At 33.1% G+C, this 27,743-nt stretch overlaps 1 protein-coding gene across 2 annotated transcripts in view; it reads right to left on the reverse strand.

Moving 5' to 3' along the window:
* LOC129231201 (uncharacterized) overlaps window positions 1–27,743 on the reverse strand; it is a 175,412-nt gene that overhangs the window by 11,145 nt on the left and 136,524 nt on the right. The window contains exons 2-5 of one of the 2 annotated variants that reach the window (XM_054865450.1): window positions 19,533–19,585; window positions 15,222–15,284; window positions 7,432–7,497; window positions 2,912–2,953 (exon numbers count right to left, since the gene is read on the reverse strand). In XM_054865450.1, the coding sequence (XP_054721425.1) occupies window positions 2,912–2,953; window positions 7,432–7,497; window positions 15,222–15,284 (171 nt within the window). In that variant the 5' untranslated portion in view covers window positions 19,533–19,585. The remainder of the gene's footprint in view (window positions 1–2,911; window positions 2,954–7,431; window positions 7,498–15,221; window positions 15,285–19,532; window positions 19,586–27,743) is intronic. The other variant, XM_054865458.1, reaches the window with a different exon arrangement.

The raw sequence follows: 27,743 nt of genomic DNA on the forward strand, positions 1-27,743 counted from the left end.
AGTTCACATGAAGAATAATATGTTTTTAATGCCCTGTAGCTCAAGTTTGTCACCTTGCATCTTCTTTTCGTTGATACCATGAGATAGAACATTTTTTTCCTATAAAAATAATGTTTCTTTTCCATGGTGTTCTTTCAGATAAGCGGGAAAATGAGCCTAATATGCTATTTGTCGTTAGCGAGAAAATCTCGTTCTACAATAAATAAAGAATGGGGAATGCCGTGACAACCGACTTATAGGGATTTTACAACTGTTATAAGTCAGAAATAGTTTTTTATTAATCATTTAAAAACTTCTTCTGTAAATTAAATATGTTAGAATCAGAAAAATATTTTGTTCAGGAAGCTGATACAATAGGCAACACAAAATAATTTTCTTTTTTTTTCTCTATCATATTTCATTTGCAAAGTATCTTTTTAAATGATTAATAAAAAATTATTTCTGACTTATAACAGTTGCAAAATCCCTATAAGTCGGTTGTCACGGCATTCACCATTCTTTATTTATTGCAGAACGAGATTTTCTTGCTAACGACAAAAAGTATTTCAGGCTAATTTTTTCCCGCCTATCTGAAAGAACGCCATCGAAAAGAAAACATATTTTTATAGGAAAAAGTATGTTCTATCTCATGTTACCAACGAAAATAAGATGCAAGGTGACAAACTTGAGCTACAGGGCTTTAAAAACAGGCTATTCTTCATGTGAACTATTTTGATAGCCACTTTGGATGCCAATATCTCTTTAAAAATCAATATTTACGATCTTCAACTATAACCCATTAAAAACATGTTTATTAACAATAGAATTACAAAGTTCAAGCATTTAAATCATTTTTGTTTAGAATTTATGACAGTTTAAAATCCAGGAAATCGTTTCTCTGCTGCGTTTTGTCCACACTTTGCATACATGCTACACAAAAGTTAATCAACTCAAATTCACAAAAATACTAGACCGTGTTGACAACTAAAAGTACTTAAAGCTCCTAAAATTTCAGGCTTCCAGTGTTATAAAATGTCCCGTAATCTGAGATTGAACATGGCAATTCTTTACGACAGATATAATTTCAAGCTCGTTTTTTTATCCTTATTCGAAAGAACACCATCGGAAAAAAACTTATTTTGAAAGGAAAACAAGTGCTCTTTCTAATGGTATAAACGAAAAGAGGATATGAGGTGACAAACTTGAGCTATAGTGCTTTGAAAATGGGCTATTTTTCACTTGAACGGTTTTGATAGACACTTTGAACCACAATATCTTCTAGAAAATAGATATTTAAGCTCTGTAACTGTTACCCATTAAAAATAAGCACTTTTACAATGGAATCACGCAGTACGAGCTTTTGAATTATTTTTGTTCAGATTTTATGACAATCTAAAATCCAGGAAAAAAGTTTCTCATCGCGCTTTTTCACAATTTCACGCTCATGCTACACAAAATCAAACAAGCTCAAATTCACAAAAGTACTTGAATATACTAACAGTCAAACATACTTTAAGCGCCTAAAATTTCAGGCTTCCAGTGTAATAAAATTTCCTGTAAACTTGGTTATAAACTTGGAAATTGGCACAAAAAGCTAATCCGCCATCTTGATCACATTTTTCGGAGATCCTAAATCCTCAAAATTTAGATTTAGGAAGCTGAAAATTTGCATAGGTTAGTTTCAAAGGCATCTCTACGCCTCTATAAAATTTCATCCAAATCGGAGATGGTCGAGTGGGGACGATTTGAAAAATTATGTCAGTTGACATTGAATGGTTCGTTTGCGTTATTTAAAAACTATTTTCGTTTTAATTTAAATTTCACATGGAACTCATTTGCAATTCTAATTAGTTTGGAGTCTGAGAACACACGATCAGTATCCTTAATTAAATCACACGAAAATTCTTACTTGGAAAATTGTAACTCTATATCCAGTGCTTAACGGTTTAAACAAATACATAGAGAACATGATTTCACCATAAATAAGTCTTAAAAACGAAATTTGATTAAATTTTTATTTATTATTGCGTTTTGTTGGACAAAGCACAGTTGAGTATTCAAAACTTAGCACTCTTGAAAAGCGGCTGCACACATGTATTTAAACCAGGGGGTCTCCAAACTATAGCCCACGAGCCAAAAATGGCCCGTAAGAAGCTTACAAACTGGAAAAAAAATGTGTCTGCAAAAATAATTCAAATTGCATTTTTGGGACTTTAATTTCAAAAACACTCTGTAGGAGAGTCGCTTTCCTCCCTCTCCCCCTCATTTGCCCACAAATAGCTTTCAGCGATGTTTTGGGGATTTTAATTTCAAACGCTTTCTAGGGTGATCCACCATCCCCATCTTGATCATCTCAACATATGTATATTAAAAAGTGCATTTTGAAACTTCAATAACAAAGAAAATTCTGAAACACAGTCCTGAATTCAAACCATTCTTTCAATATCATCGAAGATGTCCCGAAATGTGTTTTATGGTTCATTTCCAAAAAGTTTCCAAAGAGAAAGAGAACCAGGGAATCTTTTTCATTTCCTTAAGATCACAAATCATCTGAGATAGTTAAAACTGCGTTTTAAAGTCTGTAATTTGTAAAGGGAAAAGTCTTTGACGTCACCAAATATAACCTGAATTTGAATATAATTTTTAAAAAAAATTTATATAGGGGAGAGAATCGATTTGTTTTGTTTAATTTGGCTATTTCATCATGGTGCCTGAGGTTTTACAAATGATAATGTATTAATGAAATCATTTCACTGAAAATAAATAATTGTGTGAATGATGTTGAAAAATCTTTAGAAGCACAATGTTGCAAATTACGTTTCAAAAAATAGTTCCGTTATTATGATAGTACAATATTGTTATTTGTTTTGTGCTCGAAGTACTTTGAGAATTGCATTTGTTAATTAATTGACACAGAATAAAAAATACTTACAACCATGCTATAAATAGCAGTCGGACACAGATAACACTTTGGCTGCAAAAAGGAAAGGACAAAGAGACGTTAGAACAAAACCTACACATTTTTCAATTATGTTTCGAAATTCACATTTATCAGTCAACAGTTGTTTTCATTACGTTAACAACATATTCAGAGAATTCAACCATCGTGTTGTAGCCACAAGGGGTGGTAGCGTATCGGAGTACATGACTTCGAGCATAAATTTAATGTTGAATCTTTTGTGTTATATCTACGTACCTTCATAGCATTCACAAAGTTTTATTCTCATCTTCTAAAACTTACGGAAGCATACATAAACAATACCGCTTGTAAAGAAAGATATTCAAATGCATTTCGGTTTTGTAAAGATCAGCCACATTGAGCCGCGAATGTCTAACAAAATTTGAATATATAGCCAAGACACCAAGAATTACGTAAAGCTTTGCAATACTTTGTTCAATGCATTTGAATGAATGTTATATTTTTACCTTATTCCCGCAATTTTAAACTTTGGTTTTAAATTTCTACACATTTGAATGTAAGGATCATCATGTATCATAATACAGTAAAAACTTAGATATTACTTTTCTTAAGGGACTGGATTAAAAACGTAAAATACGCGAAAGGAGTAAAATACAGGAAATAAATAACAGTAAAATTGATTATGGGACACAATGAATAAACGTTAAATGCGAGAAAACGTAGCTTCTGTGGATAAAAATGGGGATTCACTGCACATCAACTTTATTTTTAAAAATATGTGTTTAAAAATAAATATTTGCATTTACTAAACTTTATTTTAGGAACTGAAAAGAATTCTTGCTCGCACAAGCATGCACAAGTTACATCTTGTTTGCTTAAGGATGCTTGTGCCATAATGCAGGACAAAGTTTCAGTCAGCAAGCATTTTGGTTGAGAAAACATATGCTTCACAACACATAAGTTTACTTGTATAAACCTGTTTGGGAAAGCAAACTTATCAACATTTTTAAGGTGATAATCAAACCTACCCAAGCGTTCTTATGTAGGCAATCTTGAGCGTGTGTAGGACAATTTTGCACAAGTACAATGCTTGTGCATATTGCTTCTTTAGCAAAATTATCGTATACATACAGAAGTTAGCTTAAGTAGGTTTGCTTCAGTGAATTTAAGGGTAAAACTCCAGAATGTGTAACTTTTGAAAAAAAAAAATTTTTAATTTCAAAACTTTTTTTTTTTAATTCTTACATGAAAGTCTTACCTACTTGAAGTAACCATAAACAACGGTCCGGCTAATTTCCAATTATTTTGCTTATTAATTAAAAAAAATGCTGCCTTGTTCACGGAAATAAAAAAAAAAGGAAGAAAAATGAACTTTCAGTGTTTGAAAACAGAGTGCAATTTAATATCAAAGTAGTAATTTTGTCAATTGTGCAAACAATGAGCTATTTTAATCGTGAATCTAATCTTAAACTCTCTTAATTAAAGTACGGCTTAAATTTTATTAGTGATCTTTCTAATTCAGATTTGCGTTCAAAATAATATAGAATTAATATATTTCCAAATTAGTTAATTTGAGAACATACTAGTAATTTATAATTTTGGTAGACTGCTTAAAATTGATGCATTTCTCCTCCAACATTTATTCGAACCTCAGAAATATTAACATTGATACGGTCTGTCACGAAGGTAAGGAATTTTACATTAATATAGGCATAATGAATACATTTTTCAGTGATTTTTTCTTTTTCTTCGTTACTACAATCTGCGCGTGTTAAGCATATGAAAACATGTGCTTTTTTTGCATTAACTTACATCCCTTGAAATTTAAGTTCACGGAGGTGAGATTTCCCAATAACCACCCCGGGTATTTAAAATAAAATCTATTTTCTTGTTTTTTAACAAAAGTCTCACAACTTCGTTATGGCTGGAGATTAACAAGGGGGGCTCCCTTGTATCATGGGAAATAAAATGTGATGTTATTACTGCCATCTGTTAATGAGAAATGGTCTTTTGCGTTTGGGTAACGGAGATGAGAATTTTTTGTGTGACATAATTCCTTATCCTACTAAAACGAATAGAAACACAATATTAAACAATTAAATATACTTAAACAATTAGTATTTGAGACACTTGTGAAAGGAATAATAAATAAATATATATATACTTTTAATGAAACAAGTTATTAAGCAACATAAGTAGTCACACAAGGTGTGTGACATGCCACGGATGTGAGAATTCATATGCTGTGAACAAAAAATATACTAAAATAAAATTATTTTTAAAAAATTGTTAGAAGGTTTGAATAGATATATTTTTGATGAAATTAAAAAGCATTGTCAAATGAATTGTACCTTAAAGTTTTTAATGTAAAAGGCGTGTGACGAAAAAGTTACACTTCTTAAAGAATGACCCTTAAGCACTCTTTGCGAGTTAAGCAATAAATAAATACCTAGGTGCCTAGGAATAAGCGTTTGGGTACATGGAATTCATTTAGACGTACTACAAGTACGCAATAGTTTTCGTGCAGAAATCTGCTTAGCCTATATAGATTTCCACCTATATTGAATTTTCTGTTCTGTTCAGATTTTTATCTAAGGAGATTTTGTGTGCTGGATGTTAATTATCCTTACAATGAACTAGTTACACTTTAATTTATTTGCATTGACTAATTCGCTACGCTTTTTAATATGTATTTGTCAAAAACTCATTCTCAAAATAGACATTTTAAAGTTCGTTAGTTTTACAGCACGTTGTCAATTCGTAATTGCTTTGAACTGTATAGCATTTGAAAAGAAGACGTGATAATATAATCAGTTAAAAAAAATTTGTGTTCCGCTATTGTAGTTAAGAACATGATAGTATAACCTAAAAAGTAAGAAGAACAAAAATCGATTCAGGTGTAGGACAAAATAATAGGAACTCCCAGTTAAAATTGAGTCTTTTCTTACAGCACAGTAAACGACCGCCACGTGTTCCAACAGTTTGCCACCAAGTGGCGGTGGTAAGGATGGTATCAACCAAGCATTTGGCAGTAGGGGAAGGTTGTATGGAAGAATTCTGTATTTGGCAAAGCGTGGTTATGTCCGACCTCTCCGACGTGAAAAAGGCATGATAATTGGAGCTCATCTCGCTGGAGCGTCAGTGTCCAGAACATTCAGTCTTGTGAATTTTTTAAGGACCACTGTATCAAGGGTTATGACTGCTTAGACAAACTTGGGGAAGGTGTCCTCAGCAGGGCACTAAATTCGAAGTTGAAGGATCGTGGCAGATGTTGAAGGGGCTTGTCCCCCGAAAAAGGAATACTACACGTCCGCACGTCCGAAAAGCATACAAATCTTCAGAGCCCCGTATCAATAAAATAAATCAACAAGAGTTGCACACTGCCCACATTCATCGCAGAGTAGCTATTCCAAAACCGTTCGTTTCGACGCAAAGTGCTATGAAGAGACTACAATGGTACAGAGACCACCTAAACTGGACACAACTGCAACGGGAGCAGGCAATATAGTCTGACTAGTCTTCATTTACACTATTCGAGACCACTGGGCGTGTGTTCGTCCGGTGAACACCGACAGAAGCATATCATATTGATAGCTTGGTTCCTACCGTGAAGAATGTAGGTGGATCTGTCATGGTGTGCGAAGCAATATCTTCTAGTTTATTTGAGCCTCTTTTTGCCATGAGATAGAGAATCACAAGTGAACATTATCGAATCATTCTCGTCAATCATCTTCCCTCTATGCTTCAGACCCTCTTTCCGGGAGAACCTCTGGTGTTCCAAGATGAGAACACCCTTACTCAAAAGAACGTCTGTGTTCAAACATGGTTACATGAGCATGATGATGAAGTAGAACATCTAACTTGGTGTCCCCAGTCTCCTGATCTGACTATCGTTGAGATTTTGTGGGTTTTTTGTAGAGAACTAAGTCTGTGCGCAGTTTCCTCCTCCACGCACTCTATCTGAACTTGAGGCGGTCTTACAAGAGGAATGGGTGCCAATTTAAATGAACTATATTCAAGAACTTTATTTGTCAATCCCACGTCGAATATAAAATGTTATTCAGGCAAACGGTGGCCTAACCCCTTATTAATGTAAGATTTTCATTTTTTCACAGATGTTCCTATTATTTTGTCCTATACCTGTACATATTTACACAATCAAAATCCCAATTAGCTCTACTCTGCACTAAAAACAATTTCGACTTTAGTTATAACCCTTCATGCACCAAATGTAATTTTTTAAAGGAAACGAAAGTGAAAAATAATTACTTATTAAAAATATAATCGATTTTTTTTTTTTTTTTTGAAAAATTGCATCATTTTTAAATTTATTTGCATCATTGTGGTTCAATGCAAATGCACTTTTATGGCTTTTTTCATTTAGTTATGCTTAATTAATTTATTTCTTTTAATTTTTATTTCTCAGTTTTTTCTTTGACTTTTGTTTCAAAATTAAAATAACAAATAGACATAAATGCTTAGTGATGATTTCGCACGTTTCAAAAAATAATTTTCAACCATAAATTACTCACCATATACTTCGTTGGATTTACTGAATAAACACATAAATTCACCATAGTTTTCCTGTTTGAAAAGTCCTGAAACGAAAAAAGTTTTTGAACACCTCTATTTTGGTATATGCAATAGAAAAATCTAGCTCTGTGCTCATAGATCAAACAGAATTCTTTTTAACTTAACTTAAAACTTTTTTACCACTACTAGCATATAAGTAAGTATCAGTTACAGAGATTCACGCTCTTTAAAATAAACATTTTAAAGGAAAAGACGTCGCACAGAGTTTTGTTCTGTTCACAGGAGGTAAAGGGCACTAGGTAAAAAAAAAAAAAAAAAACATTGAGTAAAACTCTTGACATGAGTTTTAATGTTTCTTTTTTTTTTGTGTGATGTTTTGCGATACAGAATTATCCTTCATGGGTTGTAAAAATAAAATTCCTTATCAAAACTTTTTCATCTTGGTGCTTTTTATAAATAAAGTATAAGGTGGCATTCAAACGAAACTCGGTCACTAGTGTAAAGTAACGATAACGATTTTATTTACTCAAAAATAGTTGCCAAAACTTTTGGCACATTTATCCTTTAGCGACATTAGTCGATCGATTTCATCTTTGAAGAAGCTAGTAAACTGCTGTTGGATCCAGGCCTGGACCCAGGCACACACTTCGTCGTCCGTTGGGAATCGATGTCCACGAATAGCTTGTTTCAGAGGTTCAAAAACATCTGACCTCTGAAACATCTGACCCATGATTGTCACTCGGTGAAAGGTCTGGACTGTTTTGTGGATGTTCCAGCGTTTCCCACAGAAACTGCTGCAATGTCATCTTCACCGCATCGGCCGTGTGTAGGCACCTTCGGACAACATACCTGGATGTTTCGACTTAATGGTCCGTCTAAGGTTCCGTAAAGTGGCTTGATAACATCTTTATTGATGGTGGTTCCCCCCGTTCCAGGAAATCGACGAGCAGTGGACCCTTGTGGTCAAAAACAAGGATAATTGCCATAGTGGACGATACCTTGCGTGATCACCTTCTATTCGGTGTAAAATCACTGTCGCGGTGCAACATCACACGTTGCGCATGCGTCAGTCTCCCTACCAATATATAGTTGGTGCCTCCATACATGCAGTTACGTGACACACTCTAACGTCTAAGGTGAATTTAGACGCACTGATCGGGTTTCATTTGAATGAACCTTATAAAAAACGTTAACGTGCTTCATCTAGATTCTGAAAAAAATGAATGTAGCATTTTTTAAAATTCTGTACTTGGGACTTTACCTTCCAGGCACAGAATTTAAAGAAAAAGGTCTTTTGCTTTACTAGTTGCTAGAAGGCTTTCAAAAACAACAATATTTGTCAAATTAACCAAATTTTCTGACTCATTTAATTCTATAAATGTCTTTTTCAAATCTTGTTTTATACTTGAACGATTATCACTCTTTTTATAAGGATATATTTATATTCTTTACGAAATAAAACAATAATTTTTGTGTTGAAAATATATTTATTATTTTCTGATCCATTGCCGTTAATTTGTGTGCTTTGTAGTTAGTTAAATAAACATTGCGACAGTTATTCCTCTGTTTAAATTTAATTGTTACTGGCGTAAAAACAATTTTTCAAACGTGCAACGTGAAAAGATTGTAAGGCAATAAAGGGCATGTAAGGCATTTTCCGGAATAAAATAAGGAAAAGTGCTTAACGCAGCCTCCAAAGCATTTATCTGAAAAAAAAAAAAAAGATTACTTTATAAATCTGCACATGAAATTAAAGGACCCTATTTTACAAAAACAATTTTTTTTCAAGATATTTTTATTATTATTATTATTTTTTTTCCCATAAATATTCATTCACTGAATTGAAATTGTAGGGTTTATAAGGAATATTTATTCATTATAATGTTTGGCTTTAGGGTTTTTTACATTTTACGACTTTTATTTTTTAATTTCACGCTGTTTAATTCAATATATACATGGTGTTCAAAAAATGACTGATACATTTGAAAATCAATAAGAACTAAACGGGCAGCGATAGAAAAACCCGTTACATTATGTTTGGGACAACAGTAAATTTTCAGACAGACAAACTTTCAAAATTAGTTACAATGTTCCTCAACAAATGGCGCTGCGGGTATTTCAAAAGGTATAAAAGAAAACGCAGTCTGTGAGATCGCCAAAATGACCAGTATATTTGAAAAACAAATTAAAACTAAACTCGCAGCGACAGAAAGGCACTGTTTATTTGCAATATGCTCGGAAAAACAATATTTTTTCATACATACACACCTGGAGCCTCCTCTAAATACCTGCAGTGCCATCTGCTGAGGAACATTGTAATTAATTTTGAAAGTTTGTCTGCCTGAAAATTTACTGTTGTCCGAAGCAAAATGCAAGAGACGGTTTTTATTGATTTTTCAAATGTATCAGTCATTTTTGGAACACCTTGTATATTATGTATATATATATATATATATATATATATATATATATATATATATATATATATATTACGGGGCGCGGGAGCGCCCCGTCCCGCCAAGGAAACCAAACGTCAGCAGCCAACAGAAGCAAATCCACCGCCAAAGACGAAAGGAAATAACAGCGACCAAGACCAAGATTACACGACAGAACAAGTTCGGGTTTTTTAGGTTTTTCAACCCTCTGTATCTCAGCCCCATGAAGACCCTCGGAGTTGATTTTTGGTACACTCAATCTCTAGTGGCCCCTGACGCCGTAAACCAAAATACAAACCCGTGGACCATCAGGGGGAGGAGGTATTAAAGTTATAAAATCGCTGTTCAAAAAAGTTTTCGCTTTCTTTGACAGGGCTACAGCCCAGACGAAAAAAGGAATCAAGCTGAAATTTCGCACACACATTCCTTGTCCCCTACTGATGTTCCTTTTGTGCCATTTGACCCCCCTCCCCGTCCCCCCTCGTTTTTACCCCCCAAATTGTACCTTCCCGGGGTTCTATCACAGCCCCCCGGGGGGCTACGGTAATGATTTTTTGTACACATATTTTTCGGGGGCCATTGAGTACATATACAAAAATTCAACCCCCAGGGACATCATAGGCCGGAGTAACTGAAGTTTGAAAATCACTAATTTTCCCTAAATTATCATGTACTTACTCTCAGCTCATAGGGTTTGTTTATCTCGGACTGCAATTGCAAGGTTAGAACAGATCTAACAGTTATTCCAAAGTTGTCTTAGGAAATGAAATTCAATCAAGACTAAAACATATCCAACAGTTGCAACAGACGTTAAATCGCGGATATCACAAATTTGCCACAGCGACTGCGCATGCTCGCAGACTTAGCTCATTGGGCTTTCTGTTTTCAGATTCTATGTTGTTTGTTTATACTTAAGCAGAGAAACAAATTAATGAATGAGATTAGAATTCTGTCCCCCCCCCCCCCCAAAGTTTTGCCGATACGAAATTTCCTTCCCCCTGTTTTTCAGTTGTTATATATTTATGTAGGGAAGAAATTTTAAATGTCGGCGCGAAACTGGGGTTAAACCATTACAATATTTTACGTGACAAATTATATGAAACTGTACGCATATGAATACGGCACATATAACTTTTTAATTGAAAGCGAAAAATAGCACTTTTTTATTGGTTTGCTTATTTTCTAAATTAATGGATTTCTCACAAACAACACATAATGAATTGAAAATATATGAAATACGTGTGTGGATATCCGTGCTTTGCAGTAATTTGTTAGCTGAAAAAATTTTTGCAATTAATTTAAGCAAGACTTTCAATGAGCTAAGTCCACGCGCAACATGCGCTTTCTCTATGGCAAATTTGGGATATCCGCGATTTGACATCGAGTAAAGTTGTATAGATCTTCTGACACATTCAAATTTAAAATATTTAATAGCTTAGTTTTTTTTTTTTTTTTTTTTTTTTTTTTTTTTTTTTTTTTTTTTTTTTTTTTTTTTTTTTTTTTTGCTTGGTGATAACATGCGTTATTTCGTTTTTTAAATGAACTTTTAAACAAAACTAGGTATTAAACAAGACAAAGACTTCTATCAAGAAAAAGATAAATCACCAAACAATTAAAATTATCCCATAAAACGTAAAATAATCCACGATTTAAGAAAAAATATAATTAAACAAGAATGTGAAAAGCTAGATTAAAATAGCCCTCAAGCTGTAACACATTTAAAGAAACCTTCATGAAAATGTTGAATAATCTGTCAAAATAAGAAACTGTAGTAGAATTTATTGCGAAGTTGTAAAATACTTGAAAACAATATAATTTAAAATATAGTATTTTATTATTCAAGAAGTTTTCTTTGCAACAGAGAGGATACAAGGATTGCAATAAAATTTAAACCGTCCAATTCTCGCAAAATGAACATAAAATACTAATAGTCAGAAAATAACTTGACGTAAAATTAGGCTAGCCATTATTGTTCCTTAAAAACTCAAAACAGCGTTGTTTCAACGGAAAATTTTCTGATTTGAAGTTCTCAATTCTAAAAATACAGACAAAGTAATAATATCAATGCAAAAAGATGTGATATCTCATCAAAAACAACCCTGTTGTAAAAATTTCCCCGCCAAGAAAACCTTTAACTTTTCCGCACAAAAAAGAAAACCTGCATCCTAAACCCGAAAACCATCAGCCATAAAAAGTTACGATACCTAGTTTGCCCGCCAAGTATCTGCCAAACTCTCATCCTCCCTCTTCTCCTTTTTCATCACAGCTACTTCCATTAGAACCTCCTCCCACCTTCAACTTCTCAGAAATATGGATAGATCTTTTAAATCGTTTATCTTATTTGGCGGGAAGCTTTTCAAAGTGAAGTGGTTGCTTGGTGAGCAAAAAGCTTCCCGCCAAACAATATAAACAATTTAAAAGATCTATCTATATTTCTGAGGATTTGAAGGTGAAAGGAGGTTCTAATGGAAGTAGCTGTGATGAAAAAGGAGAAGAGGGAGGATGATAGTTTGGCAGATACTTGGCGGGCAAACTAGGTATCATAACTTTTTATGGCTGAGGGTTTTCGGGTTTAGGATGCAGGTTTTCTTTTTTGGGCGGAAAAGTTAAAGGTTTTCTTGGCGGGGAAATTTTTACAACAGGGTTGTTTTAGATGATATATATATATATATATATATATATATATATATATATATATATATATATATATATATATATATATATATATATATATATATATATATATATATATATATAGTGCCTTTCTCCTCCCACATACAGATATACAGGTAACCTGAAAGACCTCTATTTTCTCAACCGTTAGTCCTAGATTCATACTTCCAACTGCAAAAATGTTCAAAATCAGATGCAGAGATATTGAAAGTTTGAAGCAAAAATAAAAATGAGTCAAAAAATACCAAATTTAACTTTTTATACGGGCCCTAGGTCCCTTAACTTATATTTAGGGAAATAATTTCCATTGCAAAATAATTCCAACGCAAAAAGATTAAAATTAGTATACCACCAATATTTACCGAGATATGAAATACAGCATTTTGTGACTGACACCACTTTTCACTAGCTGCCAATAACATTCTTTTGAGGGAAATATAGTGGTTAACCAGTGTTTAAAATCATATGTGCGCATATAGTGTGGTTTTTCAAACTGTTCGGCGTTTTGTAGTGTATTTTTGCGTATCACGACATAACATTTGCATTTATTTTTGAATACCAATGAAAAAGTATAAATACTTTGATTTTCTACTTTCACAACCTGCCATTCTTCTGAAAGGGCGATAAATTCCAATCTCATCTTCTGCAAGTTTCCTTAAAACTTTGAAATGGAATATCTCCTTGAATTTTAGTAGCACAAATGTCGAGTTTTTTATGTCAGTAATAGTTTTCAATAGAGATTATTTCTCTAAAATATTAGTTAGGGGACCTAGGGCCCGTATAAAAAGGTATATTTTGTATTTCCCGACTCATTTTCATTTTTGCTTTAAACTTTCAATAACTTAACTCTGCATCTGATTTTGAACATTTTTGCAATTGGAAGTATGCATCTAGAACTAACGGTTGCGAAAATAAAGGTCTTGCAGGTTAAAGCGAAACACCCTGTATACATTATAATTACGAGTATGTGGATTACATGCCTTGATTTAAACTTAACACTATACAATATGGTTCGTTTCATCAAAGAGGGTTTGCCTCTTTTCTAGATTTTTTTTAGCTCCATCCCACCTTCCCCCCAGGTGTTCCGAAAACAAAAGTAAAAATTACCGAAAAATGTCATTTGAAGTTAAGTAATATTTGAAAGAAATTTCGTTTGAATTGAAATTCTTCAAGTCTATCATTTTAATACTTTCGTCAACTTAAATATTAAATGAAATGATAAAAAGTTTTCGATAACGAAATATTGACCGTCGAAAATGCCATCAATCTTTTAAAATAATTAAATAAGAATGAAAAAAAAACTTTAACTTTAACATCTAACTCTGACTACTAGGAATGTATTACAATGCTTTTATAAACTAATTCAACCATTGAACTTAGTCATATTCTGTCATCTACACTGCGGTTTGAGTTTTGAAAAAAAAATAAGCCCCGTGCCCATGCATGGTTGTTCTATTACTGATGAATTCCATGAAAAAGGAGACATAACACTTGAATTTTAAAAAATAATATTCTATCACTTGACACGTTCCATTCTCTTCAGAAATAAATGCGTTCCTTGAATCTTAACTTGTTTTTCCCAAATAGTTTGATGACTTTTAATAAATCAAGTGCAAAATCAAGTTTTCTCTTCATGCTTTTACAGAGAGAAAAAATCTTTTTTTTTTTTCTTACATACCGGAAGTTTAATAAACTTGTTATCAGCATATAATATTTAGAGTAACTTTTATCTTTTGAATGTCTAGTTAAGCGTTTCGGTAAGTAATTTTTTTTTTCAACCATGAAATAGGTTCATTAATAAGGTGACAATTTGATGTCCTTCGGTTACCAAAATACTACATCTCAGTTAGTTCACCAAGAACCTATTGTGTATAGAAACTAATGTTTTTTTATGCAAACAGAATTATGTCCTTGTCAAGGAGGCATAGTTAGAATTTTAATATAGATTTCATTTATATGTTATTAATGGTAACGGAAGGACAAAAAAATACGGTAACCCGAAGGACATTTAACTATAAGCTGGTTCAGGCTAAAATTTACAAAACATACATCACAAGTGATGATATGCCATTCACAGATGCCAATAGAGTGGAGCGAAATATTTAATTCGCTTCTTTACTCACATGTACTGGCAATGATATGGTTGATAGTAAGCGTAGAGCACAATATTTATTTCGCTTTAGAGAATTTACCAGCGGTCACCAGGTTCAGACAGCTGTTCTAAGCTGGCTCAAAGACCAAGGAGTGGATTTCTATCATCACGGCATCGAACGATTAGTGCTACGGTTTGACGAATGTCTGCAACGACTGGGAGATTTTGTAGTAAAATAGAGTGATGTATCTGTGCCATATTGTTATGTAAAAACACTTCTCAACAAACTGTTTTGTGACCTAAATTGCTCGAGTGCAACTTACTTTTTGAACACCCCTAGTATATTTTGACGTATTTAAGGGCGAAGGAAATTCTAAATATCGGCGAAACTGTGGGTGAACGCTAGTCATTTTACTTTCAGTAGAGAATTTTAATTAAAAAAAAAAGAATAACGATAAACCTCAAATTTTGGGTCAATTTATGCCTACAATGTTTTGAGACTTGGGAATAAAGCATTGAATTTTGCAATGTGGCCGTAAATATGAGGACACATGCTTCAAATATGGAATTAAATGTCTGAAATACTCACTAAAGGAAGAAATATGGCAGAACATATCGTTGCTGCACCGAATACCAAAATGATTTTTTCCATCTAGAAGAAAGAAAGAAATATGTTAAAAATATTTCTTTACCACATTTTCACGTGAATAAGTAAAAACTTAGGAAAACATTTGACCGAATAAAAAATTTCAGCAATGGAAAGAAAAGTACAATATCATTAGGATTAACAGGGGATCAAAAAACTCATTTGATTATACTTCATCATCAAAAGGCCAACGTTGCGGTACCTTAGCTCCTATTCATTTTATTTGACTATGTGATGCTCCCTCTCCCCCCCCCCCCACACACACAGACATATTGCCTTCATTCTCATATATATATATATATATATATATATATATATATATATATATATATATATATATATGAGAATGAAGGCAATATGTCTGTGTTGTGAGATTCCTACACGTGGGAGAATTTAAAGGTTTGATGTTCTCACTCTAAAGGGATATTATTAGAATCTGGATTTGTATTAACTGTTGACCCTATTTTGGGACGATTTCTCCGGTAAGAAGCTATACAATAATTTAGATAGCAATTGTAGCTTCGGACACCATTTGACGGGGATCGGGATAATGAGGGAAATGGTTAACTTTATTTAAGAATTGTTGACCTCACTCAAATTGGAATTTTTGAGAATTACCCAAACTAACTTCTTTAAAACTCATGATCGTTTTCCTGATCTGTGTTGTGTGATTTTTTGGGTGTCTTCCTAGTTTCGCCGACATTTCGAAGCCCCCTCCCTCCCTTGATTTTCAGTTTTCATCATATGTTTTGATATATTAAAAGGGGGGAGGCCATTTTAAATGTCGGCCAAACTGGGGAGAAACTATTTTTTGGTAACTATTTGACCTCTCCCAGTGTTAACCATTAACTTGAATCGATTGAAAAAACCTACACCAACGTGAGCGAAGCCGCGGGTAAAAGCTAGTAATTGAAATAAAAACGTGGCTTCGGGCAAAGCGGGTATTGGATTCAATCATATATTTATTTATAATTTCTTGTCTCGTGTGCTGACTTAGATTTTCTATTTCAATAGGATAAGTATTACTTGAAAAAATTATTTTTAGGATGGAAATTAATTAGTCTATTAAATTAATCAGTTAGTTCTTTATGTTTTATAAACAAATGTACTTACTGACTTTAAATTGGATAAGTACAACTGTTTTATCTGTATTTTTTTATAATGGCAGGTAGCTAGTCAAATATTTTAATTATTTATAACTTCATGTTTTATTGGCTAATGTTCCAAATCACAATTAGTTAAGCTTACCCGCTTTGGGCTCCCTGGTAGGTCAAAGCGGGTTTTTCAAATGTTTGTAAAGTTTGATAATAAATAAACATTAAGTTTGAAATAATACAAAATCACATTTTTCATTTTGAAGTTCAAAAATCCTGCTAGGAAATTAAACCGAAATTGTTGCTATAAAAGTGCAAAAACTATCATTTTCGAGCGTTCTTCGGAAACCTACCCGCTTTGGGCCACCCTCCTTTAATTGGCAATGATCGAGTAACACTCCTAACGTCATCAACAATGAAACTTGCGCCACGGCACGATAATTTGATAATGTGTTTTGGTTTTGTTTAACATGCAGGGAAAGGCTTTATTGTGACAAAACTGAACTGAATGGGATAACTTAACTGTTTTACTGGTAAGACTTTCATTTCAGGGGAATGTAGAAATGAAAAAGTGGTCAACAATGAACGCTATCTACTGGAGTTTAGGATTAATCCACTGGAGTTAGGGTTAAAACGGCAACCATCAAAATATCACTAAACAATTGCTTCGTTCAAATGTAGAACCATTTTTCACCCGTCATTTCTTGGCGGGCGACTTTCTAGTTAAGTAAGAAAGATGTAATTCAATTTTATCTTCAAACATTCGTTACCCACGCAACTAGAAAACCACGCCAATAGTGTAATCAGAGAAATTCATTCAAGTGAGCTATATCTAGGATGTTTTTAGCACACAAATCATTTTCCCTCCTCTTATTTTTATGGGATTAATTAATTTCAGGGCTAAATGAAAACTAAGGAACAAAAAGATATTTACAAAAATGAATGTCATAATGCTTCTGCGAAACACGCTAAAAGTGTTCTGTAAGGTACTTCAGGATTTTATGGTTCGCCTAACGTTTTGTGGTTAGTAAAGTAATTACTTTTAACTAAACCTAAAATATTATTGCAAAACGTTCTTGTCTAGTTACTTTGTTATCGGTTAAAAAAAAGGTTCCTCCCTACAAAATGATTTTAATTATTCAAAAAATATAATGTTCTAAATACTTATCGCTGAGCCATATCTTCAGATAGGGTAAGTGATATGGCTCTCTGTCTAAAGACCCGAAAACTTGTCAAATATCAGGCAACAAAATAAGTTGGCTAGGAAAATGACTAACAACATTGTAAAAAATAACTCATTGACAAAAGACTTTAAGAAAAACGAAACGATAAAAGAAAACGAGCTTCATCTATTCACACTGAAAGCCAGTGAAGTTCTCTTTCTCAACCTAACACACTGATTACAAACGAGCAAAGCACGCATTTATACAAGTCTAACTTTATCTTGACACTGTCAATATCCATTTGGCAACTGGGTCAATTCACCAAAATTAAGGTTTCTTTAAAGATCTGATTACTGTGGAGTATCAATTAACGTTATATTCAAACCCTCATCACCAAACAGTTCTTCTTACTACAAAAGTCTAAAAATAATTGTGCCAATCCGTTAATTAGAACAGATAATGATTTTGTTTTGTTTCAGATTCAATACCAGAAGAAAAATTTAGTTTTCACTCTTTTGTTTGTTTTCTAGGTCTTTTTTTTATATATATTTTGAGAATTTGTCTTTATCTTTTCCATGTTGTGCGTCCTTTCGATAATAACTTTCTCAAGGATAATTACCTTGATTTGGTTCGTGTTTGCTTTTCTGTGTCTTTATTTTATTTATTTTTATGTTATAAAATAAAAGTTATACTTCAGTTACAATAAAATAAAAACCAGCTAAGAAACTAGAGATGAGTTGCGTATCTTAGTAAGTTTGCTAACAAAAGAGAAAAGTTAGTTTCAGTTGTGTTTAATTTGATAAGAATAATGTATTACAGATAGTACTTCAAATGAATGTCAAGGGATTGATTGAAAGTTAAGAACAAAAAACTTCTTTCATTTGCTTTAAAAATATTTTTCTTTTAACTAATTAAATGTTGTATACAATTTACAAATTGTTACACCATCAAATGAAGCTAAATGAGGAGCTTTGACATGGGTCAAACTTTCCAGAATATGTATGTTAAACCTCCCTTAATAGCCATTTTAGCAAATAAAAAATACAAAAGTCATTGATATAAAAAGTGAAAGTCAAAATAAGTAAGCAATCGTTCAGACTATTAATCTAAATACACAAATAATTTAATTTACTTTTGCGTACATTAATGACAGCTAGTACAGGACAGATGAACTTAAAAAAAAAAAAAAAAAAAAACTTTCTGCCGGAAAAAAAAAAAAAAAAAAGCATCACATATGATTGCTCCTTGTTTCTATTTCCAAATGGCTAGAGAATAGAAACATCTAATGATTCAGAGTCGGACTCATTTTCGAGTCGGAGTCGAAGGCTTAAAATTGTTAAGAGTTGGTTGTTTTTCCTCCGAGTCTACAACTCTACCAGGACCAATCGGAATCGGAGTCAGACTGACTTTGGAGTAAAGAAGTCGGAGTCGGTCATTTTTCCTCCGACTCCGCTGCTCAGCTTTTTATAATAATAAGTAAGGTATTAAATGCATGGGGGGGGAGCAAAATTAAAGCCATTTATTCATTTTCAGTTACGGAAATATACAAATATGTGCTGGTAAAGTTAACTGTACGGTTTTCAGCATCTCCTTCATCTCCGCCCCCCCCCCCCCGTCCTCTTTTTTTTCATTTATTTAAGTACTTTTACCCTTAACACCAAATTTAACTATCAGCACCAATTTTCAAAACGAGACAAAAATGTTCAAATATTCAAAAAATTAAAAAAATCCTTCTTTAGCAAGTCAGTCTGTTTAAACTGTCTTTAAAACTTTGCATAAAAATATTTTATACATTTTTTGTCACTAAGATTTAAATCCTCGTTCTATTATTTAGATTTCTCTAAGATATTATTAAAACAAATCGATAAATTGAGAAAAAAAAAAGAAATGCATTGAAACGTTCACGATGTAAAACAACCACACAGTTTCAAATTCTTCCCACAATAGCATACTATTTAACATAAACATTAATAGCTAATTATATAACTTTTACTCACCGGAGCAAGTATTCCTTTAATTTCCAATCAAATCCGAGAGCGAGTGCATCAGTCTAAAAAAGCAACTGGATGTATTTATAGAAGTACATCACTATGCAAAATAGAGCAAGTCTTCCACTCAGACAGACCACATGATTAGTTGCGGTGGAAGTTAAAAAAATGTTATTGTTAGTATTATTGAATGTGCGTTTCATTTTCATCTTTTCTTTCCAACAACGCTCCAGTGATTGCGAAGTCTGGTGGGCCTCTAAATGACAATACATCACGTGTTCGTTAGCGAAAAAATATGTACTGATATGAAGGTAATGTTACTATTAGAGAAGAATCAGCGGCTAAATAAAAGCAGACACTGAAATATAGTTTCCCGGAAGAGAACTTCTTTCAGCTAGAATTTCGCCGCTGGCCTTTATGTCAGAAAGTGTGAAGTTTTTATGTGATACAAGTCTTCAGTAGTTTCCTTAGTTTTCGAGGAAACTGACAAAGTATTTTGATGATGACAAGTTTGGCCTCCGAAATTTTCTGAGGTCTTATCTAGAAAAGGAATTTAGCTGCACAGTTCATTTGAATATTATTTTAAAATCCTCCCAACCCTCTGCATTTTTTACGCAAATTGTGAAAGTTAAAATGAAAATTAAAATATGCCTGGAAATTCCTAAATACATATACTCAGCCGCTATTCTGGAATCTTTGACATATGGCAAATAAATCATCCCGACATTCTCATGTAAACATTAAAATACGACTCTGATCACTACCGCAGCCTGAATTCACGTTCCTGTGGGCAGTCTTCGTGCATATCGTCGGCACCATGCTAAACTAACGAATGTGGAAAATCGTATTTTTCAAGAGGGCTACTGGTTATAACTAGGTACTTCAAACGATAATTTTTTGCTCTTTAAGTTATCAATAAAAATTAAAACATTAAAAATATATAAACGTGTCAGGTAGAAAAAGAATTACATTCAGTGTTTTGGCTTTCACGAAAGGTGCCAATTTTCACATTCATTCGGTGCCGGCGATATCAGTTACCGCTTTAGGATTGACAGGCTGTGTTAAAACCAGGGGTTCCAGGAAGTTGATCCTTTACCCTACCGCTGGTCCCGTCGTTCTGATATAAAGAGCGCTTGACTTTAAACGAACTCATTTATTCTTGAAAAAGAATTATTCTTGGAAAAAGGAAAAGTTATCTTTAGTGGTGCCCCAAATAAAGTCATTTGAACGAATTAGGCCTCGTCCCTCCCCCACTTTTTGATGTAAGATGGAAAAAATATCGCAAGACCTTGATTATATCGTTTTTAGAAATCCTAACTAATGGTAAAGCGTCATCAACAACCAAGATTGTAACAAAAGTTATTACAAAATAGTCTTGCCGAAATTGCCTGATCTTTTTTTACAGCAAATTTTGTTCGCGTTCACTGTTGTTTACTAGTGTAACAAAAGTTGTTGACTCTTGAAAGCTTAATTTATGCAATAGTTGAATTTATTCTATAAATAGTTGACGTTGTGTACCGCCATTTTTTCCTATGATTTGACAACTCTAAACGTAGATAGTAAACCAACTAAGCTATGATTCATAGAACTCCGGTGTCCTTCATTAAGATACCGGATGATCGGATGGGGTATTTCCTCCTGTGCGCAGGACTGAACAAAAAACAAAGACTAATCAGTGCCCCAAACGTATAGATTGATCTTTCAAATCTCCATTATAGTAAATATGGAATTTTTGTTCATGTTTTTGAATTTACCAAATATGGTTTGATATATTTTTATGCTCATAACAAAGAATCTTGACTATTCAATTTCATAGTACTTTTTGGCGTTTTTTTAGAGTTGGTTTTATTGGGAATTCATGTTCTTAATGATGCCAAATCACTTTTCTTTGTTAAAACATCCAAAAGCATTATCGAAACATAACCTTTTCACAGTATTTTTTCTTTTTTTTTCTTTTTTACTTGCCTTGTGAAAAATGTGGAACATTTGGAGACAAATCAGAAATGAGCGAGAAATTAAGCCATGAAACTTAGGTTGGTCTTATTTTGCACTTTTATCTTGTAGGTTTGGCGCCAATAACAGTTCTTTGCAAAATAGGCCAGCTTTTCACAACTCTATTTAAGCGTCTGGAAGGATTTAAAATGTAGCCCATCGGATGTCATCTTATAAGGGCCAGACCATAAAATGCTTTTTTAGCGGTGCATATGACAACGTGGCACATTTGAACATGGTATGTTTTACTACACAACTTGAAGCAAAAAAACTTGAAAATTTTTCAAACAATGGCAATACTAATCCTAAATTTTCACAAAACTTATAGAGAAATGATCAATTTTGTGTTTCTGAGGAGACAACTTTTTTGTTTTAGCAGGTGACGAATGTAATTTTCTCATTCTTCTTCACTTGAAAACATATTTCAAACTAATATGCTTAAAGATATTGTTGCAAAGCATTGTATGAGCTTACAGGTAAAATTATGACAATGTTTATATTTTTTATTAAAATAAAATGACTTTTATTTTTGTAACTTAGTCCTAAAGTAGATGATGGGTACTTTTAAATCTAACATCTTGGGCGGATGTGAACAATTCCCATATCTTCTCCATGTTATTAATATAAGTGTAGGACATTATACGTTCTTAAGAAATGTGTAAACATTCATAATAGTTTTTTTTCTATAATCAAATAATAAATTTATTGTCATTTTATTACAATGAAAATATTATTATAACTTATTCATTTGTTTATTTTTATTTACATTTTTATTTAGTTATTTATTAAATTATTTTTTATAACTGAATAGTTTGTCAACAATTTACTGTTATAGAACTATGAAATAAAATTACACAAAATATTTTAATTTAACTAAAAACTAATCTTTACCTAAAAATGTTTTTTATATTGAGTAGTTTTATTGTTCTATAAAGTGGTCAGAATATGCTACGAAACCTTAAAGTTTTATTGTGAGTAGGACTATATATTTTGAGGAAATTATTTGATTAGTACATAATGATTGTCAAATAACTGAAAAAGTCAAATTGGCACAGGATAGACGAAGGGTTCTTAAATGTAATTGGTATATACTATGTAAATGTTTCACATTCAAGAGTTTCTCTGAAATATGATGCCTTATATGTGCCTAAAGCTTGCTTTCATGTTCCCACTATAGGGACACGAGTGAGCAACTAAAAACATTTTTTTGTTAACACTACAAAGAAAAGAATCTCAAAATATTAAATTATACAAAGAAAATACAATTTAATCATGTGAACATTTTTACTTTGAGAAAGGGATGATACCTTTTGCAAAATAAAAAAGTGAAAAAAAAAATCCTCACATATGAGTCAGTAAGAAGCAAAGGGATGCAAGGGGACTAATTTAAGTTTCGAGTAAATCACGTTTAAAGATCAGATCCTAGGTAGCCTTTAATTGAATTTTTTTCTAAATCATGCTATACAGCAGCACCTACCAGGGCTACTAGTACAATCTCTTGCCCCACGACAGAGGAGAGGTTCACCTACCATTTTTAACAGTTATCTCTAAATTTTTAATTTTGCCGCTTGCATCCCTTTGCTTCTCACTGCCTCATATGCCCTTTTTTCCCTATTTTAAAAGAGAAAGAAATTTCAACTCTTTGATGAATAAATTACTAAGTCAAATCAGTTAGTTTCCCGTTGAGTATTTTAACTGCAATACTACTTTGAAAATAGCAGTACTTTCTGAGTATAAAACTATCATAAACATATCAATGTTCTCAGATATTCTGCCCTTTTGGATTAGCAAAAATACATTTAAAAAAATCGTGTTTACTGTTTTACGCTATTACACTCTTACAATTTAGATGTTTACGTGCATGGTTTATAACTAGTAAGTTTTAGGGTATTTTTCTTCCTCTCAAAGCAAGAAATGTCTAAAAACAAAAATGATTTATTCATGACAAATGTGAAAATAAAAATGATTTTTTTTTAAACTTTGATATTTTAAAGGAAGATGTTTATGTGGGCAAATTTTATTCATACATTTTTTAAGAAAACAGATGAAGGTGCGAGTATGAATCGATACAAGAAAGAAAAAAATAGAGTTGAAAGCTTTTAGCTTGATATGCTGCATGCATAAATATTATCTAATTAAAAGCTAAAGAGTAAAGAAAACGAAGTTATTTTTAAAAAATGTTTAGGCTCATCTTCAAAAATAGGTCAATAAATGCGTAAATCAATGCATGAATCATTAGTAATACCAAATGTTCCTTTACAGTTCAATTTTCCGTCGTTTATTGTAATTTTGTCTACAATATTTTTTTGAAAACTTACACTTCTTTTGAAAAATAATGATTGGTGTTTTTTTCCAATGAAATGCAATTTAGTTCAAGCAAACATATCAAATAATGTTGTAACAATCTCATTTGGTTGACTTCAGTCGTAAGAAAGTTTCGCATTTTTTTTTTTTTTTCAATTCATTAAGATGTGAAAAGCAAAAGTAATGGTATTAAAAAGTTATTTACATACATAAAAAATTTAAAGCATATAAGTTATTGAAACAGTATTAAAATAATAAAAAATGAACGAATTACAAATTCCACTAACAAATACTAGAAGTTATTTCTTAGTGTTAGTTTCAAAAAGAAACAAATAGTGGGCCATCCTTTCGAGAGTCAAACATTTTGTACCCCGGCTCGAAAAAGTCGTGGCAAAATTGATATTTAAAAATGTAATGAACAAAGAGTGGTTGCCTAAGGAACCACATTTACAACGCGTTATTTCTTAGTCAAAGCATTTGCTTATTACACGCCCACAAAACCAAGCCCACTTATATGTAAAAACATTAGTTTTTTAAGTGGGGGGGGGGCTTTGATCTCCTTCAGCCTAACCCCTAAAATTAAGGACCTAGTTCAAGGGGTTGTCTTATGCTGTTGATGTGATTAAAAATTTGAAGTATTGCAGCGTATTAGGTATGTAGCTACTTTGTAATGTGTAACTCGTATTTACGAAATTTCAGGGGCGGACTGACTGACTTTGGCCTAGTCGGCAAAATAATATTTTGGCCCACCTCTGTAACCTAGAAAAGTTAAATCAAACAATACCGGATCTTGATTCTTCCGAGTCGAGCTAAGACATTAAACTACAGCTAGTTTCTAGTTTCCTTTAAGTTTCTAAATCAAATTTTAAAGTTCTATCACTGACACACTTTTATGTACCTTGAAAGAAAGATACTAATGGACAGGGCCTGATTGCTGAATAGGCCAACTAGGCCGTTGCATAGGGCCCTCGATTTTTAGGGCCCCCCCAAATGACCTAAACTGTTTTAGCCAATGGTTAAAATTGTAAGGATTGACTGCATAACATAACCCCCCCCCAGGGCCCCCTGTTCTTATCACCGGGTGAGGATTAACTACAAAGGGGCCCCGAAAAACCATTTGGCCTACGGCCCCCTGCTATCTGAATCGGGCCCTGCTAATGATCATAAGTCTGAAAAGGCACATCTTTATTATTCTATACTGACAACATCGGAAGGACACGAGGAAAGGGAGGAATCAAGTAATTCCCCCGGAAAGTTTTCCAAATTGGTTGATCTGTATAGGCCTAAGGAGAAAAGAATCGGGAGAAGGGGTTCTAGAGCTCCCTTCCAAGCGATACTTTCAAAGTTGATGTCAAAAACCGCAATTTTACAATTTTCGGTAACGTTAGAGGAGAGGAAAAAGAAGGGATTCCCCTCTCCACGATTTTTATTTGTCTTCTTATTTATTTTTTTTCCAAAATTGAAGTCTATTTCTTTGTTTACAATAGAGTGTCGGAGGCTCTTCCCAGAATTTCTCCGAAATGGGAAGTTTTAGAAATGCAATTTTTTGGCTTCCCTTGGTAAAATTAATAGAACAGGGAAGCATCGGGAGCTCTCTACGAAAACGTTTCGACTTTGAACTATTAAAAAACGCAAACTATCTTTGGTCACGTTTGAGAGAGTAGAAAACTCAGTGATCTCATTTGGAAGCATTTAAAACTGAAGTATACTTAACCCAATTTTAAACTACAATTCAGTTACCACAGGGTATCCGGCGACTCTGACGACATTGAAAATTTAAAAACATAATCTTGTAATATGTTTGGGAATATTAAAAGGAAAAAGGACAGTTTTCCCGAGTGTTTCCCTGAAGATTTTTTTTGGGAGGGTGCCGTGTCTTACCTCTTTTAAGCTAACCTTTGACCCTAAACTTAATCAACCCTCCTTTCCCCTTAAAAGTTTAAACAAAACTTCACAAAAGCGAATTTTTTTCCAAAAGGTAAAGATGAACACAAGCCTGTCCTTGAAACATCATTCCCTTGTTTCAATCACTTATCCAAAAGAATATGATTCGAATATATCTGAATGTTTTTTGCATTACCTTTAAAACTAAACATCAAAAAGCTTTTTAATATTTTAAAAATAATTACTATCGAAAACGTTTGAACTTTGTAGCACATATACCAAAAAGTAAAAGAAGCACCTTTTTTATTTGACAAAATTTCTCTTAAAAAGTACCCTTTTATCAGAACGCGCAATACCCTTTTTTTGGTCTGAGGAAAACACTAGTTCCCATGGAAATTTCTATTAGTGAAATTTTAAGCTATCTTCAGTAATTTTAAGGGATTGGCGAAGGTTTTAAGGCTTTCTTCGGCAATTTTTCGACATTTAACTCTGTAAAACTCAAATAAGGGGACTTGATCCAATAACCAGGTAAGTCCAGACTCACTCATTTTCGGTAAAACCAACAAATAATATAAGTGTCCTATAGAAAGGCTAATATCTTTCCCATATTATTTACTACAAAGCAGAGGTATGATCTTATATTTGTGTCTCGTTTTTATATTAGAAATCGGAACATCAATATTCTCCACACGCAAAAATTGAATTAAAAAAAAGGGGAAAGCTTGGACGTAACTGGTTTTGCATCAAGGTCCTTAATGAGGTTGTTTCCTTCAGTCAAAAGTTTAAAAAAACCATGGAGCGACAAAAAAAAAAAAATTCATTTTCTGAACCCTTAATTTTTAATTAATTTTTAAAATGTCCGATTTTAAAAATTAGGCGTGGTCTTTATGATGCCACAGATGACTTTGACGCATCTCCACTGGCACCCTGAATGCTTACTCTTGCTGTCTACCGCGTTTCCAGGTTATGATAATTCAGAAGCGAAATAAATATTCCACTCTACGCATGCTATTAACCATATCGTTGCCAGTACATGTGAGAAAAGAAGCGAATTAAATATTGGGATCTGCGCTAATGGCATTTCATCACTTGTGATGTCATGCGCAGAAGCGTAAAAAATTAAATTGCACCATTTAAAATATTTTTTTAAAAATATTAAACTTGACCAGTGGCGCCGACTCCATGGGGCTTGAGGGGGCCCGAGCCCCCTCAAAAATATTTTTGAGGGGGCAGAGCCCCTCCAATAAATCATGAAAAGTATTAGTTAGTTTTCTAAACTCATAAATTTATTTTTTATTTTCCTTCTTTGAAGCTAGTTTACCTTGTAAAATACAGATTAAGTGGTAAGCAGGTAGTGTGAATAATGTTGGTGTTATAGCGTTGCAAGCACACTTAGAATTTGTCCCAGTGCGCGAACTTACGGGTCAAATCTGTTGCCGCTGGGCCGCGCTGCGGCGAACTCATCTAAGTGTTGCTGATCTGGAAAAAATATATGAGGGTTTGATTTGTATATTAATACGGGATTATGGGAGGCGTGATAGTTTTGAATACTTTTGGGAATTGTGTTTAAAAGAAAAACCTTCTCAAAATGATGATCCTTCGCTTCCTTGTAATCGACGTATACCAAAGAAGTATGAAAACAATGAAGCCACCTCACCGCACGCTTTCAAAATCCCAAAGGAGTGTACTACAAGGCACTTTACATTGAGGTTTGTGAAATGGTGCAATCTTGCATTGTTGGGCAATTTACATCAACTGGAGTCACACAGATCATTGCAGTTGAACAAGAGTGCTTGCATCATTTTATCAAACAGAGGTGAAACAAATTTTGAAAAATCAACTGAGGTTTCAAAAATAACCTAGACATTAAGAGACTGCGTTTACACTGAATATGTTAGCCAGTATAACTAATGAAAAAACAAATGGTCTTTAAAAAAAACATGCGTAAATTAAATTACCTTTTTACGAAAATACTGTGCGTGTTTGTATTTATTTTTTCCCTTTTTCAAAGCCAAAAAATATGTGTCAGGCTTGTCGAGT

This window comes from Uloborus diversus, chromosome 1, assembly GCF_026930045.1.
Source record: "Uloborus diversus isolate 005 chromosome 1, Udiv.v.3.1, whole genome shotgun sequence".
NCBI lineage: Eukaryota > Metazoa > Arthropoda > Arachnida > Araneae > Uloboridae > Uloborus > Uloborus diversus.